Source organism: Setaria viridis, chromosome 5 (assembly GCF_005286985.2).
Source record: "Setaria viridis chromosome 5, Setaria_viridis_v4.0, whole genome shotgun sequence".
In the NCBI taxonomy this organism is placed as follows: Eukaryota; Viridiplantae; Streptophyta; class Magnoliopsida; order Poales; family Poaceae; genus Setaria; species Setaria viridis.
Genome location: NC_048267.2, coordinates 6616400 through 6630875, shown reverse-complemented (window position 1 = coordinate 6630875; position 14476 = coordinate 6616400). Strand labels below are relative to the sequence as shown.

Genomic DNA, 14476 nt, shown 5'->3' with positions numbered 1-14476 from the left:
GGCATGTCACCTAAGCATGTCGGCAAAGATGTGTAAATCCCCAGTGGATTGGATGCCGTGGGCGTGGGTAAATTTGGGTACCTCACTATTTTGTCGCATGTGGGACCGGAGGCTGTGGCAGAAGAAGATGGTTGTCCTGTCGGAATGCTCACACGGGCCAGCCACGTTCCCCCGCCTCGGCCGTCTCTAGCCTTCTTCTCACTATGAGAAAAGCCTACCGAGCAAGAAATGCCTGCTACGCTCTATCGCCGCCAGGGCCGGATGATCGTAGCGCTTGTGATCATCCGGAACTCCAGGGTTCTTAGCAAGGCTGTCTCTTCTTCAAAAACCGACCTAGTACAAGGGCGAAATTACATAACAAGCTAGCATGTTCTCCCCCAGCGACTTTTGCCGACAAGACACGTCGAAGATAACCAGCACTTGTTCTTCCCTCAACTCTTCTTTCATATCAAATAACACATGGAATTGCCAGGCAATTTTCTTGTACAAGTGTGAATTCGTGAAACCAAAAACAACACCCGTTTGCCTAGTCCTGCTTCCATCACATGCTACCCTGATAACCCTGCAAGCTTAACAAAAACATTTAACTATACAGGGTAGCTCAGTTCCATGTTCCGAATAACTCATTTGGAGCCACATTTTCCAAATGTCCAAATTAAAACAACAAATGTTGAATGTACATTTATACGGGAACAGCCCTGGTGGGTGGTGGAGACACCATCTTTCTGAAACCAAAAGAAAAAAAAACCAGAAGGATCCCAGTACAAGCCACTATGGGTGAGATCAGCTTTCTCGAACAGTTTCTGTTTTTCCGAGGTGCTCGTATTGGTCGCAGTCAGCTCCAGTTTCCTTCAGGGCTGTGATCAACCTTGGTAAAATCTTTGCTAATGCGAGCTTGAAGCCAACGGAGCTAGAGTGCTCCTTGCTTCTGTCAGTGGTGCAAGCGTCATCAGTGAGCGTGCCAACCACATTCCCTTGCAAATAGGCCTCACAAGCTTTAAGGATGTAGTGACCGCGCTTCTGGAAGTGGCTCTTCACAAAATCCTCAAAGTGCTGCAGTGATCAAACATTAAACAATCAGCCTTTTTTTGTGGCACCATGTGACAAGAAAATGACTACCATATGCAACAGTGGAATTTTCAAGATATCATTACATGCTTAAGACTTCATGAGAGAATTACACAATGCAAACTTAGTACATGAGCTACTTGATAGATAAGGAATGCAGACAAACTGGATTGATGCAGTATAATTCTCGCGAGGGAACGTTGCATTACCATAGGAGGCCGTCTCAAGATATATAGCATGGATTTCAAGCTCAGCAGGTACGTGTTCTCATTATAGGGCACTGCATTCTTCTCCCCTTCAACAGTACCAACTTGCTTCTCATACCCAGCCTCATTAAAATAGGGCTTTTCATTGAGAACCAATCCCTGAAGTGAAACTAGTACTTGGAGAATACTTGATGATGATGGATCCCATACTTCATTCCCTCTGCCAGTCCAAGTATTTAAGAGACTTAAGCAAACCTTCCCGTCCACATACAGGTTTGGGTTTACACGCAAACCACCAGAATGATAGTATGCTGACTGCACAATTGACAGTAGATGAAAATTGCAGCAATGTAAGCATAATTCAGCTAAATGGGTAAACATTTACAGCTTTTACATGACCAGACTACAAAACCAAAACAAAGCATAACAGGGTGTCATAATTGTTGCAATTACCGGAGGAACTTGCGGGTACTCAGGTGGAAGGTGGAAATCAAAGAAGAACAGGCCATCTTGGTAGGGTGTTCCACTCGCTCCAATAATCACAGCTCTCATGAGATCCATGCGATCCTCAAATACCCTGACGTAAATGTAGTCTGCAATTGCAGCGAAAGGAGCATCAGCAAACCATAAAATAGTTGCCTTTAGCCATTGTACATTTAGTCAATAATGAGTGACAACAGACCTGGTAGGTTCTTCTCAAGTATGCCCCATTCCTGCTGTACTTTCTTTACCCACTTTCTTCCACCCGTACCCTGTCAGAACATTGTTTAGCTATATGTAAGCAATAAACTTCATACAGAAATATATTTGAATACAGCAGTGAAATAACAATAAAATAATCCATCCAGTCATAAATCAAAACAGCTGCCAAAAAATGCAAGGATGGCCACTATTTAAAGGATAGAGCACAATTACTAATACTCAAGACAAGTCTACTCATCATTTTCAAATGTTAATTCTCGATATACATGGAAAGAAATTATTTACTTTGGCTGCATGCAATCAAAGAAGTCACCTATTTATGACCAAAGGATTTAAAAATGAGAAAAATAGAATAATTGCCTTCACAATCAGAAAAAACATGTACACTAAGCATTATCTATGCACAGCAGTATGAAAGAATTCACCTGTGCTGTGTTTTCAAGGTAATGGTGGTCTGGAGGACATTGCAGAACATCGAAGTGCTTGAAGCATTCCGAATCTTCAGGATTGTCAGCCATAATCACATCTATAGACTTCTCAGCAGAAGAATCATTTGCTGTATCTGTGGTATGCTCGGCCATTTCGACATGATTCTCCTCATTAATGTCATCACCAGTTTCTGAAACCTCATTAGAATGATGAGACTCAACTTCATCTGAGTTTGACCCATCTAAATGCCTTCTACCTCGAGCAAAGAGATCACTCGCCAGTCGGGTCATAAAGCCAAAAGCAACAGAAAGGGGACCAGTTGCAACAGAACTACCATCCTGGGAACTGAATGAACCGTTTTCCCTTTCAATGCTATTCTCAGGTACATTTTGTGAATCATCCTGAACAAGGGTGCAGGAATTGTTAAATAGAACTTGGTAACTAAAAGTTGCTTCGGAGAGATGTATACGATCCGAAAAACTAAATAATAACAACACTCAGTAGAGAATACCTTTGCAGAATTATCAAGTAAATCCATTTCATTGTCATCAACAGTCTCCCAGCTAGCACCGTCAGAGGCAGTTCCATCATCTAGCGAGGCACCATCATCTTCACGACCAACAACATATATTTCATGAGGTCCAACCTGAAACAGCAGGAGATCATCAAGATTAGGTAGTGCATGAATTGTTAGGTGAGGCTAAGGTGAGGTGGTAAAAGGAAATGGTTAGAAGCCTCCAGCTCCAGATTGACAAAGCAAAAAAGATGATGGTAAGCGTTCGGCAGCAGTTGACCCAAACAAGAACTCCTAATGCTATATTTCAAATAAATCATAGTCTTTCGTGCATTCGCGAGCTGTGAAATACCTTTGAAGTCGATCCATCACCCCAAATGACTTCAATCTCACCATCTTGAAATCCAACTATATTTCCAGCCCATGAAAGGCTTGTAAATTTCGAACAAGGTTCCTGCTGTGAAACTTGTTCATCTGCACTAGCATCATGGGGTGCCACATTTGAAGCAGCCAATCCTTCTGATGAATCTACCTTCTTATCCAGTTCCATTTTGTCCTCACTATTGGTTGATTCAATCAGAGGTGAAACAGATGGCAACCGGACAACAACATCTCCATAGCAATAATCATAATCTGGATGGCCATCCAGTTCATATGCACTCACAATTTCATTACACTCAATCTCCTTCGGATCCTCTGGGCGTGGCGAAGGCTTAAACCATGATACAGATGCAGTTCGATCCTTGGCATTAACACTTCTAACAAGACCCATACGCTTTGGTTCAGAAGAATCATCAACATCATTTGTGACTTTGTCGACAACATATTGCTCTGGGAAGAATTCATGGTCATTTGGACTGTGGATAGGAATCAATGATGTTGACGTTACTCCACATTCCTTTGTCCCATCCTGCCAGATTACATCGACTTTGGTATATGTATTTGCTATGAGTAGAGCTCGCTCAAAGCTCTCATCTCTTCTTTTTGTTCTTTTGTCTTTCTTTAGAAACACTTTCCTAAACTTTTTTCTATAGTCCTGTGAGCTCTCCTTTGGGATGGCTGATAAACTAGTTCCTGATTCGGATTCTTTGGCTACACAAGAATTATCTCCATCTGACACACTCATTCCATCAGCAGAAGAATCAACATCTGTGGGCCTACAATTTGCATCTGTATCAGTCCTTTGATCTTGTTCAGTCTGACAATCAGCTTGAGATTCAGGAATATCAGACAGTAGAGTTGCAATTTCTGAGCATGTACACTTGTTTCCTGTATGCTCATCAGAGTTTGGCCCTTTTGTCTCTGAGTTTTCAGTTACAGCATCACCAGAACACGATGTGTATCGGTAAGGAAGGCACCAATCAGTTAATTGCCAGCCGGCGTATGAGAAACAAGATAAAAGAGTCAGGTCCTTTGGGTTCTGCTCCTCTGGAGGAACAGATTCCTGATCTGCAAAGTGTGCAGATGCAATCCAGTAGACTACAACAGTAACACTCTCCACTTTTGTCACAGTACCTTCAAGACGACTTGCTTTCCACAATCCATTAAGCCACCTTGATGTTTTGAAAACAGATGATGACACTGCCTTCACACGCTGTCCTGGATAAAAGGGACAAGATGTATCCGGGTGCATTGGGCTTGAAACTGGCTTTAGGCGCATAGGATCTGCCCTGTTGACTTTACAGACAGAGCCATCATCAAACAACACATTAACATTATCTAGCACTTCATCAACTCGACCAAGCCATTGACCTGAGACGACATAATCACCCACATGGAATTCCCTGATTCGTCTCAAATCCTTAGAGGATACACCCTTTATCATATCTCCATTGGGACCTTGCAAGTCAACCACAAGATCGACATCCACAACAAGCCCCATCTGACCAGTTGGATCCGAAGCAGAAGCAACTAAATCTCCATGAAGGAAACTTCTGTCAACTACAACTACATCGTCAATATCTTCTGTCTTTTCACTACCGTCTATCCATAACACACGAACTTTGTTATCCGGCAAAGAACTCTGGCTGCCAACTTCAGCTCCATTACTGGCATCATCACCATCAGCACCACCATTTTCAGCCCCACAAGAAGCCTTACGTTCACGCACCTCAGGTTCAGACTCATCATCGTCAGTGATGCTACCTTCAGAATCATATTCCCCAGCAACCTCCAGCACTAATCCACGGGCATCTTCCTTGGACTTCAAGCTGACAATGTCTTCTCTGTAAACAAAAACATCTGGTACTTCTTCAGGCTCACTAGCATCTATGGACTTCTCGTTTTCCTGGTTATGCTCAGCAATATTTGCTGAGCCATTTGGTAGGTTTTCCATGCTTGGAGCCAACTGTAAAGTAGATTACCAACAATCGAGCAGCCTTTTATTCAACTGAAACACATAAAACATGATTCAGAAAAGAACAGGAGGCCAAGCATGAAACTTAGGGAAAAAAATAGATTAAAAGTTATCAATTGCAACCCCCACACCAGTCAATAGGCTGCCATTAAATTCTACAAAAACATGCAGATCACCACTACCTAGCTTCCTAAAACTTTTCCTCAGCACAAGGAAGAGTAGCACCAGCGGAATGCATACATGGCAAGGCCCTAGCTCCCATAATACAGAAATCCATTAATTAAAGTATATGGAAAGAGTGGAGTTAAGAGAATAATTAGTGACAAATAGGATATACTAATATTTAAATTATCCCAAATTCCCTATCATCGAAGATCGTTTGAACTTCAAACATGTGAATAACTTAATTCATGAAGATAAATAACATTTACAGCCAGGGAACTACAATGAGGTAGAGTATTCTTGATTCAGAAACTGAAGCTCAAAAGTACAGTGTTACTACAATCGATAAACTGGAGAATTTTTGGTGCAGGGTTTGTATAGACAGGAACAATGGTATATTTCAGCAAGAACCAGATACAGGTTGAAGACTTAGGAACTATAAATACTGCTTATAATTCAACAATATGCATTGAAAGCAAGAAATGCGACAAGCAACCTAACAAAAAGGAGGTCCCCTATGGGCACGGTTCCCATACTCGAAGACCTCAAAAGTTCATATCTTTCGTGCCTATTCTTTTTGCCAATCCTAATCAAACGAACAATCTCTGAACGCGGCACGCCATTGGCCTTGTTGCGATTATAACCCAAGTATTCGGAAACTCTGCACGCAACGAATATGCCATCAAGAGGCAACAAGCAACCGCCCATCTAGTTCTCGACGAAACCCCAATCCAACCTGCAGGGACCAGCCGCCAACCCGCCGTGACGCAACCAATCTGCGCCGGCGGCGGCAGTCCCATTGGCCATCCAGCTCCGGCAACCGCCGCACTCGCCGGAACCGAATCGGGACGCGGGTATAAACCTCATCGGCCGGCGGGTATCCTTCCCGCCGAGTATACGATTGCGCACCCGCAAACCAGCACGCCGAGATCGGGGGCCGTGCCGCCGCGGGAGCGCCGGGAAACCCCGGGAAGTCGGAAGCGATCGATATGGAGGGGGCGAGGGGGGAGGCAGCTGGGGAGGGGGGCGGACTGACCTCGGGCGATCGGAGCGGCGGGGATCGACGGCGCCTGGATCGGCGGCGGCGAGGCGGCGCGGGTGCCCTAGGTGAGAGGAGATGAGACGGGGCCGGGCGAGAGAGGTGGGGAGGTGGAGGCGGAGGCGAGGCGAGCTGCGCAGAAGACGAAGAAAAAGAAAAGAAACCGAACAAAAAAAATATATTAAGAGAAAGCACGGCTGCACAAAACACGAAACGGGGGAGGGGAGGCAAACGGGCGGAGAAAAGTCTGGAGTCTGTAGGTGTGGCCGTGCCCGGCCCGGTTCGTGGCTCGATCGATCGATCGTGGGCTCCTGGTCGGTCCCGACGGTTCGCACATGACGGTTTTTTTTTTGTACTGTTAGAAACAGATTCGAATTCGATACAAAATCGATTGTGCTCAAATCGTGATTTGTTTCATACTAGTGCATTGAGTATATTTTACATCCACATCCGCGGTACACAATGATTCTAATTTGTTTGTTTGATAACCTTGAAAATTGGAATACATGAATTCACACAACGACAGGGTGAAGAAAAATGAGCAGACAATTTAGTGGCCAGTATAAGCACAATTACAACGATCAGAAAACTCATCTGCTAAGTACTCTCCCCTTCTCTAAATGTAGATATGTTAGTTGTTCTAGTAAATCAATCTAATTTTAATCGAGTTTATATAAAAACATATTATCATCTACAATACCAAATAGTAATAATAATAATAATAGCCATACTAAATCAGACATATTTCATTATGGATATAACAAAATTGTTTTGATGTTGTAGGTGTTGTTATATTTTTTTTAGAACTAAACTAAAATAATCTATAATTTGAAACGGCATTGTCCTACAAGCAACCTGAGAAAAGTTAATCGGATTAAGGGGTGGTGAGTGACTGGTGACAATGAAATGCCATGTTAACATAGGTGGTCCACAGCTTTGTGCAATACGTAATAGTCACAGCTTTGTACTAGCGCAAAATCAACGCGGTGAAAGGGCTGGAATGCTGGATGGTCAAGTCCCGGCGCCATATCAAAGCCCACGTATGGAAAGGGTGTCGAGGGAAAGGAGCAGGCATAACTTCCGGTCCAACCAGCTCATGTTCTTTGCTTTGCCCCTTCATTTGGCGAGAATTTTGCGCGCAGCATACAGCAGCTTTCCAGTATTCTCACACAAAAGAAAGAAAAAAAAGAAAGACAGTTATTTCATTCGCTAGGCTGAAAGCCATACAATACTTCTTGCCAAAGTTGAACGCTTTCTGGTATTCGTACACACAAGAAAAAGAATAAGACAGTTATTCCACTTGCTAGGCAGAAAGCCTTACTTGCTACAGTTACATTAATGTTTGGAAATAACAAGAAACAGTAGAAATAAGGTCACACAGAGGCAGCAGTATAGGTAACAATCTGTAGAGGAAAGCACCATCCACACCATTCATTAAAGCTCGCAGTATTGCAAAAAAACAGTTATTAACAACTAGTCCAAGGAAAGGGGGGAAGAAAGCAACAACAATAAATATCCCTATATTATCAGCTTCTAACAAAAACAGATGCAGGGATACACTTACAAAGAACACCTTCCTGAAAAGCAAAGGAAGAATACAACTCAAAGCGAATTGTACAGCAAATTTTGAACTCCGGACGCAAAGAAGGCATCAATGATGCCTATGGCCTGTGAGTAACAGCCACCATACTGACAACCGTAAACAAAAAGAAAAAAGAAACCAACATTTATTGCAACCAAAAGTGAAGACATGCCCAATGCACACCAGAAAAAACACCTATTGCTGAACCACCTTCCAGACACGAATGCAAGCATCCTCACCGGCAGTCACCAGAGTATCATTGTCGATAAAGGATAAACCATGGACTCCACCAAGATGTGCTCCCTTGATGGTGATGCGACTGGCTGCTGGCTTGTCTATCTCGTAGACAATTGCGCAGGTGTCCAATGAGCCAGTGGCAACCAAACGACTGTCAGGTGACCAGGCCACCGTGTTTATCCGAGCTGTGTGGTACAGCATGTTCTTCAGCTTGACCTGTTCAGGAAAAAAACGATATATATATATGACTACAACTGAAATGCAAGTGAATGAAATGATCCAAAAGAAAATCATATGACTGGCACATAGCCTTCCACAGTTCCACTTCTTCTTAGACAAAGAGCCTTATATATTTTTCTATTTACTTTACCAACGATTACAGGTTATTAGATCGTGATGAACAAAAATAATAATCAAGAGGAGATAGCTTTAGTTCCAGTTAATTGACATGGCAAAGCTCATTAAGGTGTACCTAACCATGAGCAGTGTTCACCAAAAGAAATATCCGCACAGACTTCAGCGAACTATAAAGTGATGAAAACGAAACAGCGAAAATGGCAGTACTGGAGTACTTATGAAGTTTTATGAATGAACTGGGTCACTAACAACAAACAAATAATATGGACACTATGTAGGGCAAAACTGGACACGTTTCAACATAACAAGAAATTTGAGAGTCCAATATTCATCATTTAACAACTGAAAAAAGAACTAGTCGAAAACTGGCGGTACCTCTCTACTTGCCCGATCCCACACAACAGCTTCCCTGTTGGCATCAGCAGAAGCAAACATAGAAACATCCGGTGAATAATGTATGGAAGTAATAGCACCCCGGTGCTTTTCAAGCACAGCTTCTTCTGTAACTGTATCCCCATTGATGGAATATATGCGCAGTTTCCCATCTTGTGCGCCCACAACAGCTTCAGTGCCGTCAGGAGAAACAGAAGATGAAGTGATAGTATAACTGACTTTGGTTGTAGAAATAACTTTGGAGTTGTGCAGCAGTACGATCCCAGAATCAGTGGTAATCAGTGCAAATTCAGGTTTCTGAATTGCAAGGTTCAAAGCATTTGGCTGACCTCCTACATCAACTGACTCGGCATCTCCACATTGGTCTCCGTTAAGAGGAATTCTAAACACCTGATTTTGATGAGAAATTGTGAGTTATCTATAATAACTGAGCCTAACCATGTTTCAACCATTAAAAAAAAGAAAAGATGGCACTCAAGACTTTAAACTCAGTAGTTGATTTCATCAGTACTATTTGGATAATACTTTAAAAATTTAGTCTATAATTCTCAGGATTTAGAATAAATTACCAGACATTAAATTAGATACCTCTCATCATGTCTTGACTAGATGCAGCCATGTAAATAGTCCTAAAAATGATAGAGCTTGTAGCCATTTCAAATTATTAATGTTTAGTCATAACTCACAAAATTTCATAGGAATTACTCGCACTGTCCACCTAGCACTTTCCAAATTAGATAACAATCAATGTTCAATAGTGACATTTGTACATATTAGCCTCTTACCAAATTTCTCATATGAGCTAAAAAAGCTAAGACATGATTACTTTAATAAACCTAGAACAAAAGGGCATGCACAGAGATTATCACCATCTTGGATTGAAACCTACAGTATCTCAAGAGGAAGCAGTCAATCTTATTTGGATAGGTAAGGCTAAACTAACCCTTCAAATTAGCAGGGTACTGAAACAATTACGACGAAGGAATTAGTCTAATCACTGTTTATCCAAACAACAAATTTTGTGTTTATATCCTACTAATAATAAATATTCAGGTAAACACTAGTAGTTGGATAGCCCGTTGATTCTCCTTACCTTATTATCATACCCTGAGGTAACAAGCTCTTCTTCTACTGCAGCAAAGCATTTGATCTGGGTATTGTCCTTGCGCATCAATCTGCCACCATATCCAACACCCTGTATCCACCTCATGATGACACCATCGTAGCTTGCAGACAGTATAGTTCTTGGGCTACTTTGAGGAAACAAAACCAAAGAACTAATAGTCTTCAAATGTCCTGCAAACGTAACTGGTTCTTTGTCCGGATTGCTTGCAGAGAACACATTAAATGTCCCACCAAGAGAGACTGTCACAAGATGGTCATTCTGCCAGAGGCAACCTACAAGCATGTCGTCCACACCTCCTGTACCAGGACAAGTCAAAGTTCTATTCAATTTCCCACTTGCATCTTCCATGATATCCCATACTTTCGCAGTTTTATCAGCAGAAACAGTTAGAACCTAAAGGCACCGATAAAAGAAGAGAAAATCATTAGAAGCAGATATATCACCAATCATATGAAGTTGCTTAGATAGACACACAAGGGTTATGGCTACCAAACATCTATTGAAAAGCGATGAAGGTGCTTAGACAGACATGCATGGGTTATGGGTACCAAACATTCATTGAAAAAGGATCAAAAGACTTTGGTTCTATGCAATCTAAAAGTTGCACAGACAAGAGTTTCATCTAGAGATCAGATGATGCATATCCTAGGTAAATGAGTTTTGTAATATACAGGCTAGATGATTCTAGATCTCGGTTGAAAGCAAATACTTTATATATGATTCAGTACCCTTATAGGTGGATCATGTTATACCATCAACCACGCTACATTTTGTGAAGCATGTTTTCTGAGTCTGTGTATTGCTCTTCAATCATGCCTAACAAAGAATTCTACATCTAACCCAAGACAGTCTTGGCACACTATAAATTCAGGACATATAAATTATGGTACAATAAAGAAAGAAACAGAGAACAACAAATATAAAATTACTTGTTTGCTGTCAGGACTCCAGCTAACAGCGTATATGCTCCCTGTGTGACTGCCTTCAGTGGAAAGCTCTCCAATCTTTTCTCCAGTCTTGCCATCATATATCAAACCCTTCTTATCAGAACTTACAGTGATAAACTTACTTCCATCAGGAGAATACCGGATACAGTTAACAAAGTTCGAGTGATCCCTGAAATTCAAAGTAAACAGAGAAATGTGAAATATATCGCAAGAAGTGCCATAAGTAAGTAATGTTACAAGATGATGCATAAGTACATGACAAGTTGTCAACTAAAAGAAGTGCTTGTGAAATATGTAATGAACATTATTCCCAAATCATGTACATGAGGAGGAACATTCTCCTTAAATGCATGGAGAGCGATACAGACAATCTATATACTCCAATCACACCACTGTTTGCCAGCTTCAACTACCATACTTGAGTGTAGAATCATTTAACGGCTACAGGCATACAGGTGTTGAACTTAATGCTGAGAAAAGCAAACTGCTGTTTCTACATGGCCCAAGAAGTAAACCAAAAGGAAAATGACATTGCTATTGCCTATAGGTGTTCAAAACAAATCCTGCAGTAATAAAAAAATCTGTGGTCAGTACATGTTATCAGATCCCCGTTGCCTTTTCTCCTAAGCATTCAGCTTCATATAAGCAAAGTCATAAAGATCACATAGTGTTATCCAAAACAAGAGAAAAGGAATATAAATGAACGGTAAAAGTATATTGAGATAGGTTATATTGTAAGCAGATGCGAAACAGAAGTAATTCTAGTAGATATCACCCCCCTGTTAAGACATGAGTGCATGACTGATACAGAAGCAAATGAAGGTTTTGATTCACATGTTGGTAACTAATGTAGTATGGTTAGCCATACCAGATGTATATATCCGGTCCGTTGAAAAACACATGGAAGAACAAAGCGAACGAATATGCCAGAAGAGCTACAACAGCACACTGTTAAGTAGGTCCACAAATCAGCAATCATTACTGACCTTATGGAATGCTTGAATTTGAATGGCGGTCCTTCATAAAAGTTAGCCAGAAAATCTTCACCACATGTAACAATGCGAAATGGGCGTGTTGGTTTGAAGTCACAGCTCAGAACCCTCTTTGAGTGCCCGTCAAACTCACCAACTGTGCTGCCAGAGTCCCACCTACATAATGCAGAGAACTTGAATAAGTATATAAGAACACAAGTGAAAACACATACGACAAAATTGTCCAAGCCTGTTCCTATGAGGAGGAATTTTCATACAATCAAGTATTATGCTGGACTAAATTCCAATCAGATCATCATCATTCAAACAAACAACAATACCTGTAAAGTCTAACCTAATACCAATTGACAGTTATCCCTCTGATTTGAGGTTGGAACAAGACGAAGAACATATGAAAGTGTCAAGGACTAAACCTGATAGGCTCCTGTTTCACATTCAAGTTTTGCTCAAAACAGTTTGATCATGCAGAATCCATGAAATCGTCCAGATTTCAACAAATACCTCATCCAATTCGCAAAAGGCCAAACAATTCATTTCCACCAGAAGAACTACTTGGGACGAAGGCTATTCCGTTGTCCCTGTTGCAACTTGCAACGCACTTCATAGAATCCATGCCCCAAACGACCTCATATTGCCAGATCACCAGGCAACGGCCAATCCCAATTCAAAATCAATGAATGAATGGCTGGCTGGCATCCGAATCCCGATCACAGCCATCCCCTACCCCCAAATCCTTTAAAAAAGAGATCGAGATGGAGGGGCGGGAAGAGCATCTACGGTTTCTACTCACACGAATGCGCGGACGAAGGACTTGCCCTTGCCGTCCCCGGAGACGACGATGCGGAGGCCATCGGGGGACCAGCGGAGGTCGTCGACGCGCCCGGAGAGGGGGCGGAACTCGGCCTTGAGCGCGCGGTCGCCGTAGCGGCCCCAGACGCGGACGCAGCCGGAGGCGTCGGCGGAGGCGACCCACTCGCCGTTGGGGGAGAAGCGGGCGACGGTGGTGGGGTAGGCGTGGTCCTGGTAGGCCCAGCAGTCGAGGGGCGCGTCGAGGCGGCGGATGATGACGCTGCGGCCGGTGCAGTAGGCGATCGAGTCCGTCTTGGGGTCCCCTGCCAGGAGGATCCCACGGCCGCGCTCCGTCGCCGGCGAGCACGCGTACGTCTCCACCAGCTGCGCCATTATTCTTCCCCCCCTGGCTTCGCGTGATCTGAGGTCGCGAGAAGGAAGGGGAGTGGCAGAGAGGTGGAGGACTGGAGGCCGAGGTGGTTATACGGTTACCGATTTGATCTGTGTAACAGCGAATGCGTTCCGGTAGCAATTTTGTTTTATTGCTGTAAATGACATGCGGGACCAAAACGATGGGGCCCGCACGTCAGTGCGACATTTGACATAAATTGATTGGACTCGACACGCACGATTGTGCAAGAGATATAAAAAGATGTACCATGATGCATGCTGGCAACGGCACGCTCACTCCCTCAAAAGTGGCTAGCATGTGGTTCTCTTTTTCAATAACGAAAATTATGCACTTTTGTACAGAGTCATTTTGCGTGTAAAGAAGCCAAAAATGCTGATTAGGCTGAATGACTAGAACCATCGACTAGTTTTGGGAAAAAAAATAGAGTCAGATGATGGTAACAGCACCATAGTTAGTGGGTGTTTGGATCTTTGGTCTGGACTAAAATTTATATCACATTAAATATTCGGAGGCTAATTAGAAGGACTAAATATGAGCTAATTATAAAACTAATTACACAGATAGAGGCTAATTCACGAGACGAATCTATTAAACCCAATTAATCCATCATTAGCACATATTTACTGTAGCATCACATTGTCAAATCATGACCTAATTAGGCTTAATAGATTCGTCTCGCAAATTAGTCTTCATCTGTGCAATTAGTTTTGTAATTAGTCTATGTTTAATACTCTAATTAATATCTAAATATTCGATGTGACATGAATTTTAGGAAGCACCCCTATTATAACTTATAAGTAGAAGTGTAGCGTATAGGGATAAGAAAAGTCTGACGGTGATGGCATCATATGCTAATGTCTCTTTAGCGTTCCCAGTGACTTGGGTTGAGGTGACGAGGTCGATGACTCGGCGTGTCGTGATAAAGTTAGGAGCAAGAGCAGCGTGACAAGTGGCAACAACAACACGTAATGAGCAGGTCACAGGATGTCAGGTAGCACTTTTTATAGCAACGTTATCTATGGTCGGTGGGAGCTCTTTTGGCGTGGTGCATTTTTTCTTCAAGAGCTCAGGAAAAGAGACAGACATCGAATCGATATGATGTTTCGCGTTCCATTCGAAAAAAAAGGATACGATGCTTGTATATTGTTTCGGGTGAATTTTTGCG

General features: G+C 42.5%; 2 protein-coding genes across 2 annotated transcripts; both read right to left on the bottom strand.

Moving 5' to 3' along the window:
* Window positions 1-465: 465 nt before the first annotated feature.
* LOC117858464 (probable ubiquitin-conjugating enzyme E2 23) lies at window positions 466-6644 on the bottom strand. Its single transcript, XM_034741534.2, has 8 exons — window positions 6474-6644; window positions 3272-5308; window positions 2917-3051; window positions 2402-2806; window positions 1957-2026; window positions 1728-1867; window positions 1278-1589; window positions 466-1053 (listed from the first exon to the last, which is right to left on the bottom strand). The coding sequence occupies exons 2-8, from the start codon at window positions 5252-5254 to the stop codon at window positions 784-786; spliced, it is 3315 nt and encodes a 1104-aa protein (XP_034597425.1). The 5' UTR covers window positions 5255-5308; window positions 6474-6644; the 3' UTR covers window positions 466-783.
* A 1238-nt stretch (window positions 6645-7882) lies between these two features.
* Window positions 7883-13368, bottom strand: LOC117858465 (actin-interacting protein 1-2). Its single transcript, XM_034741535.2, has 6 exons — window positions 12901-13368; window positions 12105-12266; window positions 11101-11287; window positions 10139-10564; window positions 9028-9435; window positions 7883-8511 (listed from the first exon to the last, which is right to left on the bottom strand). Exons 1-6 carry the CDS (start codon window positions 13290-13292, stop codon window positions 8254-8256), a joined length of 1833 nt encoding a protein of 610 aa, XP_034597426.1. The 5' UTR covers window positions 13293-13368; the 3' UTR covers window positions 7883-8253.
* Between the last annotated feature and the right edge of the window lie 1108 nt (window positions 13369-14476).

Bases quoted from the DNA above. Each gene is read 5' to 3' on its own strand.
- LOC117858464 (XM_034741534.2), bottom strand. From the start codon at position 5,254: ATGGAAAACCTACCAAATGGCTCAGCAAATATTGCTGAGCATAACCAG. The intron at 3,052-3,271 runs GTATTTCACAGC...CTGCTGTTTCAG, and splicing joins GTGATGGATCGACTTCAAAG to GTTGGACCTCATGAAATATA. The intron at 2,027-2,401 runs GTGAATTCTTTC...ATGTTCTGACAG, and splicing joins ACCTTGAAAACACAGCACAG to GGTACGGGTGGAAGAAAGTG.
- LOC117858465 (XM_034741535.2), bottom strand. From the start codon at position 13,292: ATGGCGCAGCTGGTGGAGACGTACGCGTGCTCGCCGGCGACGGAGCGC. The intron at 11,288-12,104 runs GTCAGTAATGAT...TTTGAATTTCAG, and splicing joins AAATTCAAGCATTCCATAAG to GGATCACTCGAACTTTGTTA. The intron at 9,436-10,138 runs GTAAGGAGAATC...CATCAAAATCAG, and splicing joins CCTCAGGGTATGATAATAAG to GTGTTTAGAATTCCTCTTAA.